General features: G+C 36.0%; 1 protein-coding gene across 1 annotated transcript in view; it reads right to left on the bottom strand.

Annotated features, from left to right (window-relative positions):
* actn3b (actinin alpha 3b) overlaps positions 1-19,554 on the bottom strand; it is a 33,392-nt gene that overhangs the window by 5,818 nt on the left and 8,020 nt on the right. The window contains exons 2-15 of the mRNA XM_059505834.1: positions 12,791-12,905; positions 11,943-12,062; positions 11,170-11,256; positions 10,983-11,070; positions 8,568-8,646; positions 8,109-8,190; positions 7,017-7,102; positions 6,678-6,770; positions 5,457-5,687; positions 5,077-5,224; positions 3,617-3,767; positions 2,411-2,519; positions 2,153-2,293; positions 82-264 (exon numbers count right to left, since the gene is read on the bottom strand). Coding sequence (XP_059361817.1) covers positions 82-264; positions 2,153-2,293; positions 2,411-2,519; positions 3,617-3,767; positions 5,077-5,224; positions 5,457-5,687; positions 6,678-6,770; positions 7,017-7,102; positions 8,109-8,190; positions 8,568-8,646; positions 10,983-11,070; positions 11,170-11,256; positions 11,943-12,062; positions 12,791-12,905 — 1,713 coding nt within the window. The remainder of the gene's footprint in view (positions 1-81; positions 265-2,152; positions 2,294-2,410; positions 2,520-3,616; positions 3,768-5,076; positions 5,225-5,456; positions 5,688-6,677; positions 6,771-7,016; positions 7,103-8,108; positions 8,191-8,567; positions 8,647-10,982; positions 11,071-11,169; positions 11,257-11,942; positions 12,063-12,790; positions 12,906-19,554) is intronic.

Raw genomic sequence — 19,554 nt, 5'->3', positions numbered from 1 at the left:
CATCTGAGTCTCTTCATGCATCCAGAGGTGAAGTAAATGACTAGCCATGAGCTTTGAACTGTGTTTGTACTCCGTACTCACAGCCTCCCATTTGTTGGTGATGTCCTGCGGGCTGAGGACCGTGTAGGGGTTGACTCCGACCAGCTTGATGCCGTAGGTCTGGGCGATCTTTGTGATCTCGTTCTGGATGCCCATCACGGCAATGCGCTCCTTATCGGCTTCTGGCAGGGTGGCCTTGAACTGGTCGTGAGCTGTTATCAGACTCTGAAGGAAAAATGGAGATTAACAACATTACAGGGGTAGTTAAGGTGTTCCTATTAAGCATTTTCACTTTTTTTACACTGCAAAATTGGCGCCACTGTTAATATTTGCATCTGAGTAGATGAAACTCACGGTTATGGTAAGGGGTGTGTTATTTCAAGAACTCGCTCTAAGCACAAAACGCACTGGGACAGCTAACCAATCAGAGCGTGTTTCAGAAGCAGGGTCTTCATTGATACAGAAAATAAACAGCCTGTTTGAGAAAGACTGGGACGAGAGGTGCTTCAATTCACAGTTCGCCGCGAGTTTGATTGACAGGCGATCTGACCAATCATAATGCCGAATCTGCCATTAGAAAACGGATAGTTCCGGTCCTTGATTCTGATTGGCTGAGCAGTGTTCGAAGCTATTGTAAATGACTCTACAAATATACACCTTTTGTCTTTTTTGTTGTTTGGCAACCACTTTGTTGCAACCACAACTGCTTCTAAAGAACTTCATCGTTTGGCGGAATAATAATGTTTCATTGATATCATTACACTTTATTTGCTCCGTTTTATTTTGTGAAACCTTACTACATATACAGTATGGAATACCTATTTTATAAAAGCAATAATCCCTGTTAAGCTGCTTTGCGTCGTGCTTAAAAATGCCCTCCATCATGCAAATTCACATGGTTTTTTGATGCGCATCAAGGACTTTATTTGTTAAAAGTGTTTACGCTACAGTTTATGCACATGATTTCTTATCAGATCTGAGTCATTTCAGTGCTTATGCACATTGTTAGGATTTACATTCCTCTTGGCGTTTCCATTCAGCGTTTTTTATGCGATATCTCAAAATGCGGATAAAAATAGTTTGATGGAAGCGTAGCTAACGATCTCCTTAATGCAACGTGATTTCTGCAATCTCACAAATACTTTCATCACAACATCTGAATGAAAACACAATATAAATAAAAGACTCGTTGAGCAGTGTAAACTGTAGCATTGATTATAACAGGAGTTTCGGTGAAAACGCGGAAATCAAATCACTGATAGACTCACACTGCTCCAGCACAATTAAAAAGATCGATCTTTAATTGCTTCATAGATCTACAGATAATATAAATAACAGATGGATCTCACATTACTAACTGGAACAGTGTGAAGTTTTACTTTGCCACAAAAAGCGTCTGCACATGAGCTGCTGCTCTTTACAGAAAATAAAGTGTTTTCTAGGGCTACTCTTTGAGTATTTGCTTTAATAACCATCATAAATTATAAACAGTTATTCAGAATAGAAAGTGCTGTTCGTGTGCATGTCATCTAATAATGGGTGAGTAGTTTCACGTTGCTTCATATAAGCCTGCTCTGCACAAGATGATGATGTTGATGAATAGGTTTGTAGTGCATTACAGTGTTTTCTGCTTCAGTTACATGCTACAAAAATAGACACTAAAATTCTACTTGCACCTGCAAATGAGAAGCTTAAGTATGCAGTCGGTGTGAATAATGCAGCCTGTAAATGTGGGCGCTGAAATAAATACACGCTGCTAGGAAACAGGCCATATTGTTCATCCGAATTCATCAGGGCATGTCATTCGAAAAACTGATCACCAAAAAGTAAAAACATTCTCCATCTCAGAAACGACATTTCCATTCTGCTGAAAATATTATCACAATATTTCGTGCTGGTTAGTCTACTGCACTTGGAAATGTGCACTTTGAAATATACTCTCAGTAAACCAATGGTGTATTGTTTATATTGGTCAAAATACATTTGCTATTATATTGTTATTCACACCTACAAGCCGAATATACTGCGAAAACTTATACTTTCTGAAGTGTATGTATTTAAATGTTTAGAATATATTTGAAATATTTTTTGCATAAAGCTTCACACTGCTGACCTGGATTTCCTCAATGCTGTGCACGATGAACATGTCCTGCAGATCCTCCATGGCTCCATCCATCCAGTTGTTGAAGGGCGCCGCCCTCTTGGCGAACTCCAGGTACAACTGATCAATCGTCTCCCAAAGTTTTTCCACACGCTGCAGGATGAAAGAGCAGAACCAGTTACAAATGATTGACTTTTTTTACAAATACTACGGCTGGTATTCGAGTTGCATCTAATATTTGGCTTCTTTGTGTGTAAAGTGTTTGTGCACCTCTAGAGCATCTCTTCTCTTCTGGGTCAGGGTTCCCAGGTTGTCCCACTGGTCACAGATGCCCTGGCAGCGGGTGTTCACTGAAGCAGCATCATGATAGTCTAACTCACTAGACAGAGAGACAAACACATCTGAGCACCTTGTATGGAGTTCCTGCATAAAGCCTGTTGTTTTAAAATGCTGAACGTCATGAAAATGTCCAGGTTTTTCACTCCAAAACCATTTAAGTTTGCCACACAATAAAGGTACAAAAGCTGTCACTGGGACAGTACTCTTTCAAAAGGTACACCATTGTACCATATTAACCCCTAAAGGGTACATATAAGCACCTAAAAGGTACATATTAGCACCTAAAGAATACATATAAATTTCTAAACAGTACACATTTGTACCTTTTGATAAGACACCACTCTAGTGACAGCTTTTGTACCTTTTTTCCTAAGAATGTATACTAATATGCATGTAGCAAACTGCACTACTTCAATACTTCTTGAGACTAAATTCTCCCACCTTTTTTAGTTCATAAAAGAATACTTTAACCAGAAGTAAAATCAGTTGTTTTCTTTATTCTACACTGTGACCTATACTACAAGTGAACATTATATTATTTTTACTAGTTTTAAACTTCTAGACTGAAGTGTACTGTCAGTAAACTACTAATTTAGTTGTTGTATTACGCATGCCAAGTATATTTAGAATACTTAATTCTACTTTAAATATATCTTAAAAACAAAAGATTATGTACAGGTAAGCCAAGTAAACAAACTTTTATGCTAAGTATACTTAAATATAATTTTGCTAAGGATAGCTCTAATGAATACTTTAATAACAGATTGCAAGTATCCAAATATTTATGTTTTAAAAAAGTATACTAATAGCACGGTTGAACTTCTTTTTATTTTGCATTAAGAATATCATATGTGGTTAGTTTATGACCATTTTGTTATTTTATTTTTATGACAACTTTAGTATATTTTCAGTGAAATTCTCAGTTACCACAATGAAACATTTTACTTTTGAGTTTTTTTGGGGGGGGAATGAAAGTTACTCTTAATGCTGATTCCCATTTCTTTATTTCAAATTATACAATGTTATGTATTGTATAAAATAATTTCAAAATAGAAAACAATGCGATTTTCTTGTTTTTATACAAAATTTGTTTTTGATTTTGCATTGCATCATGAGGTTAAAAGCATTCTGTGTTACTTCAGCTCTTGAGCGATGGCTGCGATCTGCTCCACTCGGTCCTGGTGAGCAGCCAGGTCGCTCTCAAACGCCTCGTGCTTCCTCATCAGAGCCCTGATCTCCATCAGAGAGGCTGTCTCATAGTCCTTCTGAGACAGCAGGTGCTCCTTTCCTAAAAACAGAGGCGTCAAATCAGAAATGCAAGAATGATTATAGCATAGAGATGTATGAAGCTAAGCTCACAGAAGTCGAGTTCAAACCAAGCAACTTTCTGTTGGTTGGTTTTCTGTTGGATCCGTGCAACTTTTATACCCTGACTCTTGCAAACTTTCCATCTTGTAGATTTAAATTACTGATTGAAAGTTGTTGGAAGCTTAGTGTTGGTGATGCGGTCATGTGACCCTGGTGTACTTCATTTATAGATTCTTACTTCTGCCGATTGAACTTACTGTAGGCTTCAAAGTTCATACATTTGTTAATTTGTGAAGATCTTGAAGCACAAAACCTGTAAGAATTGTAAAATTTTGTTTTGATTTCTTTCGCACTCACATGGATTCCAAATGGGTTTCACCTAAAAAATGGCCAAACAATGATAAATGTGACCGCATCTTAAGACAGATTGGTGTCAAGAGCTCAGTTTAACCTTCATATGAAAACAGTGGTGTATACAACATAAAAATCACAAATATTTTATTGTACACTAGTAGATGTTTAAGCAATTACTGATTTTTTTGTAAAGCTCCTAAAAGTATGAAATGAACCAATATTTTTGGGAATAGGAAAACTAACGCATAGCTTTCTCCAGGTTTATTTTTAAACAAGTAAAATCTTTTTGGGGAAATCTTTTGGCCAAGCAGTAAAATTAATCTACTCACTAGTCCAATTTTACAGTCTTGATGTGTTTATACACATGCTCTTGCAAACTATTTTAACTCAATATTAACTTGTAGATTTGAAGTAAGTGTTGAAGTATGTGACTGTGATTTTGAGTGAGTTTGTTTATAGCCTAACTTTAGCATTTTACTTCTGGCCATTGTATTTAGGCTTCAAAATTCATAAAAACTCTTTTCATTTGTGTTTATCTTTTTGGAATGGCTTGACTCACAAAACCTGTAGGAATCATAAACTTTTGTTGCAAAATCTGCATGTATAAGTCTTTCGCCCTTACGTGAAATTCCCAGTCACATGGAATGCAATTGAAATGTTTTGATGTTGCCTGTTAAAATGAGAATAAAAGTGACCACATATTGAGACAGATTGGTGTATTGAGCTCAGAGTTTAACCTTCATATGAAAACTGCGGTGTATGCAACATAAAAATCACACACATATTTATTTATACAAGAGTAGATGTTTAGCCAGCGACTGATTTTTAAATTTTTTTTGCAAAGCTTTTAAAAGTGCAAAATGATCATGTATTTTTGGGAATGCTTACGCATTATGCATTATGTTTAAACTCTTGTGTAAATTAAGCATGGTTACCTGTGGTCCAGGACTCATGCAGGGAGCATTTCTGCTTGAACTTCTCCGCCAGATGATCGAGTCTCTCCAGACGACGGATCTCGGTGAGGAGCCATTCCTCATAACCCTTCTCTACCTGCTCTAGACCTTTCCATGCATTAGCAATATCCTACAAACAAACAAACAAACAAACACAGGTTCTTTGTGAGCTTAACATAATCATAATTAGTCAAATCACTATCATCTAGAAGTGGGATTGGCTGTTCATGAAGTCACAAGTAGTTTTCAACCAGTTTGCTGGTAAGGAAGACTTAGGACCAGCATGCAGAAGATGCTTTTTGAAAGAGTCTAAACACCCAGAAGAAAAAAAAGAACATTTCAGATGATTTTGCATGACTTACCGACACCATCTTGCCCTCGGAGGGCATGAAGGCCGGGCGGTTGCTCAGGCGGAGTTTAGTCTGCAGGGTGTTGAAGTTGATCTCCAGCTGGCATTTTTCCTGAACACGTGGAGGCTTGTGGACGCGCCTGTAGTCACGGAAATCCTCAAGCTTCTGCTGCATGGCACGCATGGTCTGCTCTGCCACACGGTTCTCCAGCCACGGGATGGTGCGACGGATCCACTCCAACAACTACAGAGAGATGGAGGAGTTACAGACAATGTAGGTTTTAGAGGGAACAGGGTTAGTGCTCTTACAAAACTCTAGTGAAGTGCAACACCAAGATGGACCCCAATTACAAGTCAAAATGTTTGCAGTGTTAGGTGCATCATTTGCCCAAAAACACTGACATTTTCACCCATGATGGCTGACAGGTTAAAGGAAAACGTCAATCCATAAAACAACAAATATATTTCTTCTGGCCAAAATATATTTTAAATAAATGCTGTGAACAATAAAGTTAAATTAAATATATTTTTAATATTGAAAAATATATTTAGTTTAAAAATTAATATACCAAAATATAGTTCAGCAGCAAGAAAATGCATTATAGTAACCCACATTTAATCTAAATGCAATATAGCTTACTATAGACCAAAATGATTCATTAATGTAATTTTTTATATGTATTATATGTTCACACCTGCTATAGACAACAAATTAAGGTTTTCTTCAAATGTGAAATGTGAATGTATTTTCTTGGATTGAAATTGTTTGGATTTTTTTTTTAAAATGCTATATATATATACACACAAATTATTTTTTAATATATTAGCAGAAAATTTCATGAATATATTTAGAAACTTTTTTGTACATTTTTAAGTATATTAGCTGTACACATAAATGTATGTTAGATACTTTTATTAAAATGGACTATTTTAACCAATATTTTTATGAGACGCATATTTTATTTTTGTTTTCAACCTCCAAATCCTAAAACCCAGAAATGAGTGAGCATTGTAGCACTTCCAGATCCATTGTCCTGAAGTCAATGGTCTATTTTAAATGCTTTTTTGGGACATTAAACATTATCAAGCCAGACAGTTAATCTTATCTACACAGTATTCGTTGCATTTATGATTGTGCTCTAGCAAACTGATGTTTAGCTTTTTACTTCTATTTCCTGCAATAATCCAAACATTCACATTGGCTTTTAGCTGTGAACTTCTGAAAGACCCTCACCTCACTGGCCAGTTTCTCATACTCCTCCATCAGCCTTTCGTTCTCCTGGTTCACAGCCAGAACCTTACAGATCCTGTTAGCCGCGGTCTCGGCCTGGAGACGGAGACATGGGGAAAACCAGCATAACAAATTCATTTTAGAGTTAATGTGCCTGAATCCAAGTCCCCTCACTTCATTTACTTTCATTTGCGCATTAATTTACTCTGCGTTACGCTGGAGAGCATCTGGAAGCTCAGTGCATTACTGAAATCAATTTCCTTCAGTCATTTACACAAACTGATCCCAGTTTATGGATCTAACATTGATTTGAACACTGATTTGACTCGTGGTGACTTTTACCTGCTCGGCACCAGCGAAAGCATGGTAAAAGCAGGACACGTAGGTCATGATGGCTTTCTCATCAGGTTTAGGGGTGTTGACGATGTCTGGGGACAAAAAGAAACAACCAAGATCCCTTTACAGCAACTCTGTGGTCATCTCAGCCAACAATTATCTTTGAACATTCAGAAATCTATTTGTCAAGAATTAAATTTCAATAACAATTTCAAATCAGCACTAAAATCCCACAACAGTGGTATCACAAATTATAATCATAAATCTAGTCGTATTTCTGAAATTTGAGTTCAATTTAAGCAGCTGTATCGAAGATAAGAGTATTAATAATTAGCTCAATACAGTTCAATGTTGATTCAGTTTATCAATTATCAAACTAATTCAAATTAAATGGTAAAGCAGCTCTACAATACTCAACTCAGTTTATTCCAAGTTGATTCAATTAGGTTCAGTAACAGTTAATGTTGTAAAATTCAACAACTATTAAAAAATAGCACTGAAGCAGTGTTACAGAAGTCAATAATATTGAAATTTCATTTCAATATAGTTCAATGTTGATTCAGTTCATTAATATGAAAAAGTTAATTATCTTTATTCGGCTCTATAGTTTAGTGTTGGTTCAATTTAACAGCGAAAATGTTGTAAAGTGCATCATTTATGAAACAATTTGAATTTCAGCTCTAAAGAAGCTCTACAGAAGCCAATTAATATTCAGCTCAATTCAATTCAATGTTGATCAATGTTGCAAAGTTAATCCCTGACGATGTTATTCAACTCAGTTTGGTTCAATGTTAATTTAGTTCATTTAAATGCAAAGCTAGTCTTTATTCAGCTCAATTCAGTTCATTTTTTTGCTCTCATCCAATATTATAAGTGCAGCTGAATCAATAATATACAGAATATGAATTGTCTTTTAAAGCCCAACTGAGCAAGCAAAAGGCAAGTTCAAGTTTTAAGCTAAAACTATACTAAAACGCTGGCCCAACTACTGTACAAGTGCATAAAGAGGAAACAGACTGTGTCAAACAGACTCATATTGTATATTACAGGATCTCGTCGACCTGAACAGGATTGATTTCAGAGGTGACTTTGACTCACCTTCAGCGTCCAGCATCTTCGGGATGTCCAGGTACTTCTCTGCCACCTCAAACGCAGTGTTCAGGTTTCCAATAGGGTCGTCCTTCAGAGGATCAACAAAATCATTCACTCCATTGCACTTTCCATCACTATGGTACATTTAGTTTCTCTGTGATATTTTTAAAAAGCATTACATGGACACATGCTGTCATATTTAAGAGTTTCGTGCCTTATATTGCACTCCATATGTAGACCGTGCCTTATATTTAGCTTAGAACTATCAGGTTTATAATGAATAATTTCTGAATCAATCATTTGAGCCTGCAAATCATAATCTGACTGGACAAAACAAGAGCTTTGGACTCAAGGATAAACCTTTCGAGTTAAGAGGATTGAAAACCTGTGTTAAATTGGCATAAAACTCCACACAGGGAATAAATGTAAAGCGCGAGTGACTGGTAGAAAAGACAGAAGCAACACCTTTCTGAGTTTAGAGTAGTCGATGAGGTCTGGTCTGTGTCTGTGGATGAGGGCGCACAGAGCGAGGCCGTCCTTCCAGCTGACAACAACACACACAACATATTAGAAAACCTCTCAGTGCTGATGAATAGAGAGTACTGAAGATCAGAAAGAAAGAAGGACAAGTAGTAACTTTACAATTAGGTTCCATTAGTTAACATTAGTTAAATGCATTAGTTAAAAAGAACCAACAATGAAAAATACTTAAAAAGCATATCTTGGTTAATGCTAATTTCAACATTTAACAATACATTGTTGTTACAAGTTAAAAGTTTTATCTGTTAATATTATTTAATATACCTGAGCTGACAGCTGAACAGTTTATAGTATTTTTATTAACCATGTTAATTTGAGATAATGCATTAACTAACATCAAAAAAAGGGACCTTATTGTTAAGTGTTACCATAAAAATAAATACATTAATAAATCTGTGTTTTTAAACTAGTCTTGTAAGTATTTTTTTTGGCATGAATACTAATGCTTATTATAATCTTTGAAGTAAAATAAATAAATAAATGTGATGCCAATTGCCAAACAGTATCCAAACAATGAAAATAAAAGTTGTTGATTTTTAATTGCTAATAAATAAAATCTAATTAACTGCATTTCAGGTCTATACAATTTTCTAAGTGTTTCAAATAAAATATAAACTTCCCCAAAAATATATATTAGTACTGGTAGAAATATTGACAGTATTGCCGTTGATGGTATTTGACATCAAAACATGGCATGAAAAAAAAGTGCAATAAAGAATGTTTTTCAAACACATGTGAATTGAATTGCAGAGGTTTCTGACAAGTGAAGACAGCATAAAGTAAACAGAGAAATTTGACAGAACTTGAAAAAGATTATTATGATTTTAATGTACAATGGGTATAGGGTTGTGCCTTTTGAACATTTACATTTAATCTAATCAAATATAATACCATAAATGAATCACATATACAATGTAATTATATATATATATATATATATATATATATATATATATATATATATTAGGGGTGTAACGGTCCGTGTATTCGTACCGGACCATTTCGGTACAGGACTTTCTGTACGGTGCACGTGTGTACCGAATGACCGAATGTAATATTTTGTGTGCGGAACATAGGTACGTTTTCGTGTTTCCAAACGAACATATTAAGTGGCCGAAGTCTCCGCGTTCAGCGCAAATCCCGCCCTGCAGCTGATTTTAAGGCCGGTGACACACTGGCTGCGTGGCGTGAGCGTGGTGTTTCTGCTGCGTGTCAGTTGCGTGACACCTGCTTCGCGTTTTCTGTGTCTTTACACACCAGAATCGTGTCTGACGCGGAGCTGGTGCGCTGCTGCTGCTGTAGGTGACATGGAGACCGCCGACAGACCAGGATCTTGTCTTCATGACAACAATATCTATACTTCATGTTGAGCATAAATATAAAGCCTACTGATAAACGACACCGTCAACAGTATTGACGGCAAAATAGACTATGTTTGACAGGTGCAATATGCCAGTGTGTCACCGGCCTAAGGTTTTCAAAAGGCATCACGTGAGTGTGAACATCACTACAACTAGGAAAAAAATGATTGTAATTCAAACGCAGCTCCCGTTGGCATTTAAACAGACCTTTGCTCTTAATTCTGATCGGTCCAACGCAATAACGAAATCTGAGCAGGTCTAAAAACTGAAACTGTTGATGCTGCACTTTATACTTTGGAAAAGTTATATATATATTTTTAAATATGAGCAGGCTGGGATTGGTAAAGCTGCACTGTAATCATAGTTATTTATTTATATTTTTCATTATATTTTATTATAACATATTATAGTTATATGTATAACTTCATTTATTTTTGTATGATTGATTGTCTGTGAGGACCGAATTAAATAAAAAAAAAAAAAAAAAAAAAAAAAATTATATGATATTGTTTTGAGACTGAGAGTATTTTATTTAGTGGAGAACTTTGCAGCAGTATTTTATTTCTTATTCTTTTTTTATTTCATATATATTTTATTAAAAAGTATTTTTAAAAAGTGTAAACAAATTGTTAAAAAAAAGTTTATAGTAATAAACAACCTGCAGTTTAATGTTAGCATTTCTTTCCCTTACTGTACCGAAAATCAACAGAACCGTGACTTTAAAACCGAGGTATGTACCGAACCGTGATTTTTGAGTACCGTTACACCCCTAATATATATATATTCATTTGTTTGTTTGGGGAAGACATTGATATATGATTTATTCAGCAAGTTACATTCACTTCTCCAAAAGTGACAGCAAATACATTTATGATGTTACAAAAGATTCTGTTTCAAATAAATGCTGTTCCGAACGTTCTATCTGTTTGAACTTTGTGAGAACGTCCTCTTCAGATTTGACGTGTGTTATCGCTCTCACCTGATGTGGAAGTTCTGTACGTTGACGTTCCTGTAGGGGGCCGTCTTCCTCTGACACCACAGCAGCAGACCCTCTTTAGCAGACGTCTCTGAGGACACACACAGTCATAATGAGTGTTTAATTAGTAACATGACCAGTCTGGTTGTGTCATGAATATGTCTGATAAAATGCAAATGTGTGTTTGTACCCTCCACAGAAATGTCCTGTATAGCGAATCGAAGAATGATGGTCCAGATCATTCCAAGAGTCATTTTCACATTGCCATCAACAATCTCTGCAGAGCAAGAGAGAGAATTTCAGATCAAGTTAATATATATGAGATATATGTATGTTAATATATAATATATATATAACAATTTAATATAACATATTATATATATATATATATATATATATATATATATATATATATATATATATATATTAGTAAGTAGTAGGCTGAGTTTAAATGTTTACATTTATTCTAATTAATTAAATTGTTACATTTAATAACCATGACTAATCACATACACACACACACACCAGTTTTTCATGAAAAAATAATAAGCAGCTCAACTTATTTTAGCTTTGATAATAATAAGAAATGTGATTTCTGAAGACTGGAGTAATGATGCTGAACATTCAGCTTTGCATCACAGGAATAAATTACATGTTAAAATATATTCTAATAGAAAATAGCTATTGTAAAATGTAATAATATTTCACGATATTCCTGTTTTTAAGGTTTTTTTTTTCCAAATAAATGCAGCCTTGGTGAGCAGAACATGTAAATCTTACCAACCCCAAACTTTTAAACAATTGTGTATTTGCTGAAAATAAAATAATTTAAGATTGCATTATCAATATAATATTTTCATTATTTCTCTTTCTGCGAACAAAACTGATTGCACTAAATTAACTTTAAAACTGACAGCCCTAGTTAGTAGTCTAAATAGTGCAGTAATAGTCTAAGTTTCCCACCTTCAGCACCAATGGACACCAGTTTGACTCCTTTGCTAGAGATATAATCCAGAGCTTTGTTGACGTTGGCGATCTTGTGGAAACGCATCTTTCCTTTGTCAGGCTTGGGCAGTCTCTCACCTGCCGATCAATCAGACCAAACTCGTGTTACTTATCAAGGTAAATTAATCATTATTTTGATGGTGAAGTGTGCAGCTGTAGTGGAACTGCACAAACAATGACTGTTTCCAAACAGGTTTCCTCCACCCTTTCTCTCCTACTTGACATGTAAAACAAACAGCTGAATATTCTTTTTAAATACACAGCTTTACACCGTTTTTAAAATTTTACAAAAATTGCACATCTCACCTTTAACTCAACTTAAGTCAAACGATGCAAGCCGTTTTGTTTGCAGTTGAAAGCCATTTCAAGTTGTGAACATATTTTGTTTGCTTCAGAATACACTGATGAGTGGTTCACAGTAAGAACATGCATTAAGAAAGTATAAAAGAGTGCATTTTGATTTCACATTCAGACAGCTGGTGATTTGAACTGCACTGAAAGATTATTTGTTCTGATTCTGACTAATGTACTAAAAAAACGAAGCATGACTTATCATCTGTGCTCTGAGGATAAAATAAGCATTACATGAATCATGAGCTCCATTCATTGCAAAACTACTTTAGTCAGTCACTAACCTTTTATATATGACTGTACAAGACGACAGCTGATTTTCCTTCAGGATACGACTTCATACTTGTGGCATGAAATATGTTAATCAGTCTCTACCCTTACGTTTGCTTCACTAGATCAATGCAACCTAATATATGAGTATAATGGAGGTGTTTCCTACATCTTCCCATCGTTACCTGAGATGACCTCGAGCAGCAGCATGAGTTTCAGCCCATTCCTGAAATCCTCTTCAATGTTCTCGATCTGAGTTCCCGCTTTGCGCAGATGAGAGTTACACCACGCTGTGAACGTCTGGGAGACAAGGAAAGATTATTCATGTTTTTCATCAGTAACACAAAACAGCTTATACTTTTATTTTTAAGAATTTTGAGATAAACTGAGAAATGCGAGGAAAACGTTTTGTAAAATTGTGAAATACAAAGTTACAATTACCTTTTTTTATTATGTAAATTCAGAACTCAGAGAAAAAAGATAGAACTGCAAGACATAAATACAATGTAAACTTGTAATAGCAATAAAGGAGTCCGAATTATTTTTTTTCCAGTTTCTGCCATGTAATAAAAAATAAAAAAGGTAAATGCTACTTACTTTATTTAACAATTCTGCTTTTTTATTTCGAAATTCTGCCTTTTTCTCTTTTTCCCCAGAATTATGATGAAAACTCAAAAATGTAAATTAAATAAACCCTTGCAAAAAAAAAGAGTAAAAGTGTCACACAAAAAAACTCAGAATCGTGAGACAAAAGTTAAAATTACTTTTTTATTCTGTCAGAAAAAAATAATTATGAATTGCAAAATATAAACTAAAAATTCAGAGAACAAAAAAGTCAGAATTCTGAGTTTACATCTCTGTTACAGAATAAATAAAAAAAGTTTTGAGCAATTGCGAGTTTATTGCAATTGTAAATTTATATCTCTCAAACTTTTTCTCAGACTTCCGAGGAAACGAAAGTCAGAATTGTGAGAAAAAAAGTCATAATTACTTTTATTTTTATCCTTCCAGTAGCTAAAAACATATTCAGATTCACTATTATGTTACAACGTAAAAACTACTTTTACAAGTTAAAAGTTCAACTTTTAATAAACTTGTTTTCCTTGTGTTCATTCCATTGCCATTCTGTGTGAACTTATGTTTGTGACCATTCTGTTCTTTAGAAAAGGAATACCGTAATATGATATTTTAAAGTTTTATTCATCTTAATAGTGCAAATGCGAACAAAATAGTCCGTGCTTTAATTTGCACAGTACAGCGTGTTTCTGCAGGTTTCCAGAGATGATTACAATTCAGAGATCTTATAAATATCCCTCACTTCCAGCGTGTGCGATGCCAAGAAGATGCAGTGTGTGCCAGTGATGTGGGTGTTAGGGGGCAAAGCTGCAGGATGCAAATAAGTGTCTGTGAGTGCAGAGAGGCAGATTAAAGTATGAAAGAGGAGGAGGAGTGATGAACAACAGCACATGTAGGAGTTCCTGATGAGAGAGACATGGATGGAGAGGTTGAAAAAGAGAAGGAGGGAGGATTGAACACACAGATGGAAGCCAGGGGTCACTGTAGGGCCGAGTGGGTGGGACGCAAATATAGAGAGACGGAGAGGAAAGACACGGGAAAGAGAGATGAGACCAAATGAGAAGAAAACTACAGAGGTGAGAAGAGAAGAGAAAATGAAAGATGAGACCAAATGAGAAGAGCTAAAATGAGACAAGGAAAAAAGGCGAAATGAAAGATGAGACAACAACAGAGGAGAAGAGATAATACAAGCAGAGAGAGGAGAGAAGAGAGGTGTATAAAAGAGAAGAAATTAGATAATGAAAGTTGAGAGTAAAATAGAAGAGATTAGAAAAGAACAGAATAGATAATGAGAGTTCAGAGAAAAGAATGACACATGAGTCCAAAAAGAAAGAAAGATGAGATGAGATGAGAAAGAAGAGAAGAAATGATAAAGTTAAGAAGAAGGAAAGAGAAGAAGGAGATGTGACAAGAACACAAAGGAAATGAGAGACCATTATTTCACCATTAAAAACGCATTAACAAACAAAAACTAATTGTATAACCCACTAAAAAGAGGTTTTCATCCTCCACAAAAACCAAACCCATCAGCCTTCCAGATTTTGTCTGTCCAAGCAAGAAGTTGGAAAAAGTGCAAATCTAGAAATTTAATCTAAATGAGAAATTTAAACCTAACCCACTGGAAATTCCATTTAAGATATTAAAAATAGGAAATTTCCATCATTCACAAAAACACAAAACAAAATCAGAACATTTGTACACTGAAAAGTGAGATGACACAACATGAGAAGAGATGACGAGAGATAATTCAAGCCGGCAAAGAAGAGACGAGAGTGTGAGAGATAAGATGAGACTAAAGAAAAAGAAAAAAGAAAAGAGAAAACAGGTGAGATGCAATGACAGAACCTGGAAATCTGATGGAGAGAAATACACAAAATAAAGACACGTCATTGGTTCTTTCTTTCATGTTCTGTAAAGAACCCTCTTCTAATTAAGACTCATTTCTTATTGTCTCATTACAGGTTCTTCAGATCAGTGTTTTGTTCCTAGGTACTTTTTCAAGCAAAATAAAACACTTACTAAAAATATTAAATATTTTATTTGTTTACTTGCATGTCATGAGACCGATAACACCAGAGTGTTAAATATACAAATGTGTTGCTAAATTATCTAAATATTAACTTAAAATCTCAGGGGGAATTCAAGTTAATATTTCAGGCTAAATGGGTTCAGCGGACAAAAACAGTTGGGGATCCCTGAATATAAAAGAAGGTCAGGCTCCAAAAGTCTCTTTAGTTTTAAGAAGAACCGCTGCGAGCCTTTCGGGAACATTTAGAGGAGACAAAATAAAGAGGAGATGGACAGATTGAGACACAACGGGGGAAATGGAAAGGTCAAAAAGAGGCAGAGCAGGAAGAGTGGAAGGAAGCGCTGATGGAGGAGGGGTGACAATGTCTAAATGTGGATGTCACAGGACACCCGAGACACAGCTGAGATAGAGGGATTCCTGAGGAGCAAAGTAAGAGACACAACAGGAGCTTCAACTCCAAAGGAGCCGCTCATCCCCACCGAGAGATTTCTGATTTCTTTTAAATGACCATAAAGTCTGAACAAGAACAAAAACCATCCCTAGTCTTGAACCAAAAGACATAAGCGCTAATATGCAGCCTATAATGTAACCCTGGGTCTTTAGATAACAGCCGTCAGGGAGCGCATGCAGCTGCCACTTCCACTCTGTTAAGTAAATTAATTTCCCAGAGTGCACCTGTTACCGGCATGAGTGTGTGGGGGTCGATCTTTAAACGTGAGGTAATGCGCTATCAGCGTGAGAGGAGATGTCTGTCTTCTTCAAACCCCCACCGGACGACCGGGGAAGCCCTTTAATAGGTGACCTTTCAAACCAAATTATGACTGACCTCTACGGTCACTGTTTTAGATGGGATGCATTTAAAGAAGCACCCTGTTCCCCTCCAACAAGTCACCATAAATCTCCAATTCACACTGACACCGAACAACTTACACGAGTTAGTGTGAACACACTTTATAACTGAAGCATTGTAATTTGTTGTGTCAATTTTGTGTCATTTGTGTAATTTTATTGCAACACTGGTTTAATAATTAAAATATATATAATATAAAATATATTCAAAGAGGCCTACATGAAATATATTTAAATTAAAAATATTATATATATACTTCAATTATAATAAACAGTTTACTAATCATATGTAATTTGTTGTGTCACATTGCATCATGGCTTATTTGGGGTGTGGAAATAATAATAATAATAATAAAAATAATATACTGTAGAAATTATGTCACTAATGAAGCAGTTAGTGGAATGATTAAAAAATTAATGCAAATTGCTTCTCAATTAGCTGATTTTTGATAGTTGTCAGCATTTTGTTGTGCATGTAAATGTATCCGATATATTCAATCATAATCCATGATCAGAAGCCTGCATGATGTAAAATCAGATGATCATAACATGAATTTAAACAATTTAGGAAATAAATTAGATGGCTGTTGTTTTATTATGTATGTAGAAATACCTGTAAATAAAAGCTGACTTTATACACGTTTGAATATTTGAATCTGACGGACCAATCAGAATCAAGTAATCCACAGAACTGTTTAGTTGCTCAGTAATATTAATTAATGTGAGAGAGATCTGCAGGCCACCTGTTTATAGAGCTCAGCTGTGAGGTTATTAATGGTTCACCTGTTCATTAGATCAAACTGTTCTTTTCAGAATCCTAATAATGCACTCATGTGCCACACTGTGGTCAGTGTAAATACAGAACAACACATTTATAAAGTCTGCATGAATGTAGTGGACAGGTCAGGCCAAACACACACACAAGGCAGGTATGCTTGTTCTAATGCCTCTAGTTTGAATGAATTATCACCTTACCAAAGCATGATCACCGAGTTGGAAAAAAGTCCCTGGTAACTGCGAGTAAATAAAGAAGCTAGGGCTGTATTAATAGCTTGTCATTTGTCTGGGTGGCTGCCATTGATTGTCCTGCTGGTTCTTCCTCTCGTTCACTCGCTCGATGGAGGTAACTGTCCGAGGAGGAGAAACGATGACGAGGCCGAGGCCGATGACAAGGCCTGATTTTTCCATTAGCATGTTGCTAAGATAACAGTGCAATGTGTATATTAGTGCACACAAATATTGGATAAAATAATACTTTTCAGTACACTAAGCTATTTTCACAGTCTTGTTTTTATTGACACTTTGGGATTTAATGAAATATAGGTTTCAGCACCATTTTTGGTATTTTTCCGCTATGTTGCCATTAACACGCTACGAGGAAGTTTTACACTTTGGCAGCGTTTTTAGTGGAAGAGTGGTGAAACACGGGCGTCCATGTATGCATAGACTAATAGTGGAAAACAAGAGCAGTTGGAGGCTAATGCAAAAACACATTCTGTGTGAACAGCTACTTGGGAGGCATTATAATTAAGGTGTTTTTGTATTCTACTGCACTACTTTTCAATTGTTGTTTTTTGTAAACATGCATTAGGCAGCAGAGTTGCCAGGTCCATGTAACAAACCAGCTCAATTGTTAATCAAAACTAGCCCAATCACAGACAAAACTAGCACCAATTACAGGCAAAACTAGCCCAATCACAGACAAAACTAGCCCAATCACAGACAAAACTAGCCCAACCACACACAAAACTAGCCCAATCACAGACAAAACTAGCACCAATCACAGGCAAAACTAGCACCAATCACAGGCAAAACTAGCCCAACCACACACAAAACTAGCCCAATCACAGACAAAACTAGCACCAATCACAGGCAAATCTAGCCCAACCACACACAAAACTAGCCCAATCACAGACAAAACTAGGCAAAACTAGTCCATCACAGTCAAAACTAGCCCAATCCCAGGTAAAACTTGGCAAAAGTAGCACCAATTACAGTCAAAACTAGCCCAATCCCAGGTAAAACTAGGCAAAGCTAGCACCAATCACAGTCAAAACAAGCTCTATCACAGGCAAAACTAGGCAAAACTAGCCCAATCACAGGCAAAGCTAGGCAAAACTAGCCTAATCACAGGCAAAACTAGCCTAATCACAGGCAAAGCTAGGCAACACTAGCCCAATCACAGGCAAAGCTAGGCAAAACTAGCCCAATCACAGGCAAAACTAGGCAAAACTAGCCCAATCACAGGCAAAACTAGCCTAATCACAGGCAAAGCTAGGCAAAACTAGCCCAATCGCAGGCAAAACTAGGCAAAACTAGCCTAATCACAGGCAAAGCTAGGCAAAACTAGCCCAATCACAGGCAAAGCTAGGCAAAACTAGCCCAATCGCAGGCAAAGCTAGGCAAAACTAGCCCAATCACAGGCAAAGCTAGGCAAGACTAGCCCAATCGCAGGCAAAGCTAGGCAAGACTAGCCCAATCACAGGCAAAGCTAGGCAAAACTAGCCCAATCACAGGCAAAGCTAGGCAAAACTAGCCTAATCACAGGCAAAACTAGGCAAAACTAGCCTAATCGCAGGCAAAACTAGCCCAATCAAAGGTGAAACTAGGCAAATCATAGGCAAAACAAGCAAAACTAGCCCAATCACAAGGAAAATTAGGCAAATCACAGGCAAAACAAGCAAAACTAGCCCTATCAAAGGCAAAACTAGCCAAATCACAGGCAAAATGCATTGCTGAACTAAATTGTGAGTCCACTGTGTCATGCAGAAGTTGAAAAATTGTCATATTTTTTACAACTTTGCTAGCCAGTCGCATTCACCGAAAAAGTAATGTGATTACTATTGTAACTATGACGTTGAACTAGCGTTATGCGAATGAAGTGCTACTGCTAATACAATGTGATATATACATGTTCCACCAACATTTCAAAGGCAAAATTAAAGTTAAATACTTTGAGTTTCTATATTCAGTACATCACGCTATTTGAGTTGTTTATATTAAACAATTCTATATTTTTTCTACAGCAGAATTGGGCTACTTAGAAATCGTTGCCTTGAGTTGTTTATTTCCCGCTGGTTAAAGGTTTGGCATATTGCACAAATTATATTTGGCTGAAATTCTGGTATTTTCCCTATTTAATATTCTTCCAATTATAAAAACTCAGTGGTAGGACTGTTTTTATGCTTACTGTGAGCCTAAACAGTGGTTTTCAAGTTTAGGGTTTAGGGGTGTAATGCATGACAGTGATTGTAAAATACGCATTCTAGGTAAGGGAGTAGCATATTTAAATTTTTGATGAGGATTGGGGGTCATAGCTAGTTTTATTATTCAGATCTGGCAACCCTTCACAACACTGAATAACTGAGTGTTCCTGATACATTTTGATCAGTGTTCTCTGGGCTGATTATGTTAATGGTAATGGAAAATTTGAAATCATCTAAAAGGAATGACATGGCTGTCTCCTTCAGTCACCCAACACACACACACACACAC

Source organism: Carassius carassius, chromosome 2 (assembly GCF_963082965.1).
Source record: "Carassius carassius chromosome 2, fCarCar2.1, whole genome shotgun sequence".
In the NCBI taxonomy this organism is placed as follows: domain Eukaryota; kingdom Metazoa; phylum Chordata; class Actinopteri; order Cypriniformes; family Cyprinidae; genus Carassius; species Carassius carassius.
The sequence above is the reverse complement of the archived record's forward strand: the minus strand, read 5'-3'. Positions and strand labels throughout refer to the sequence as shown.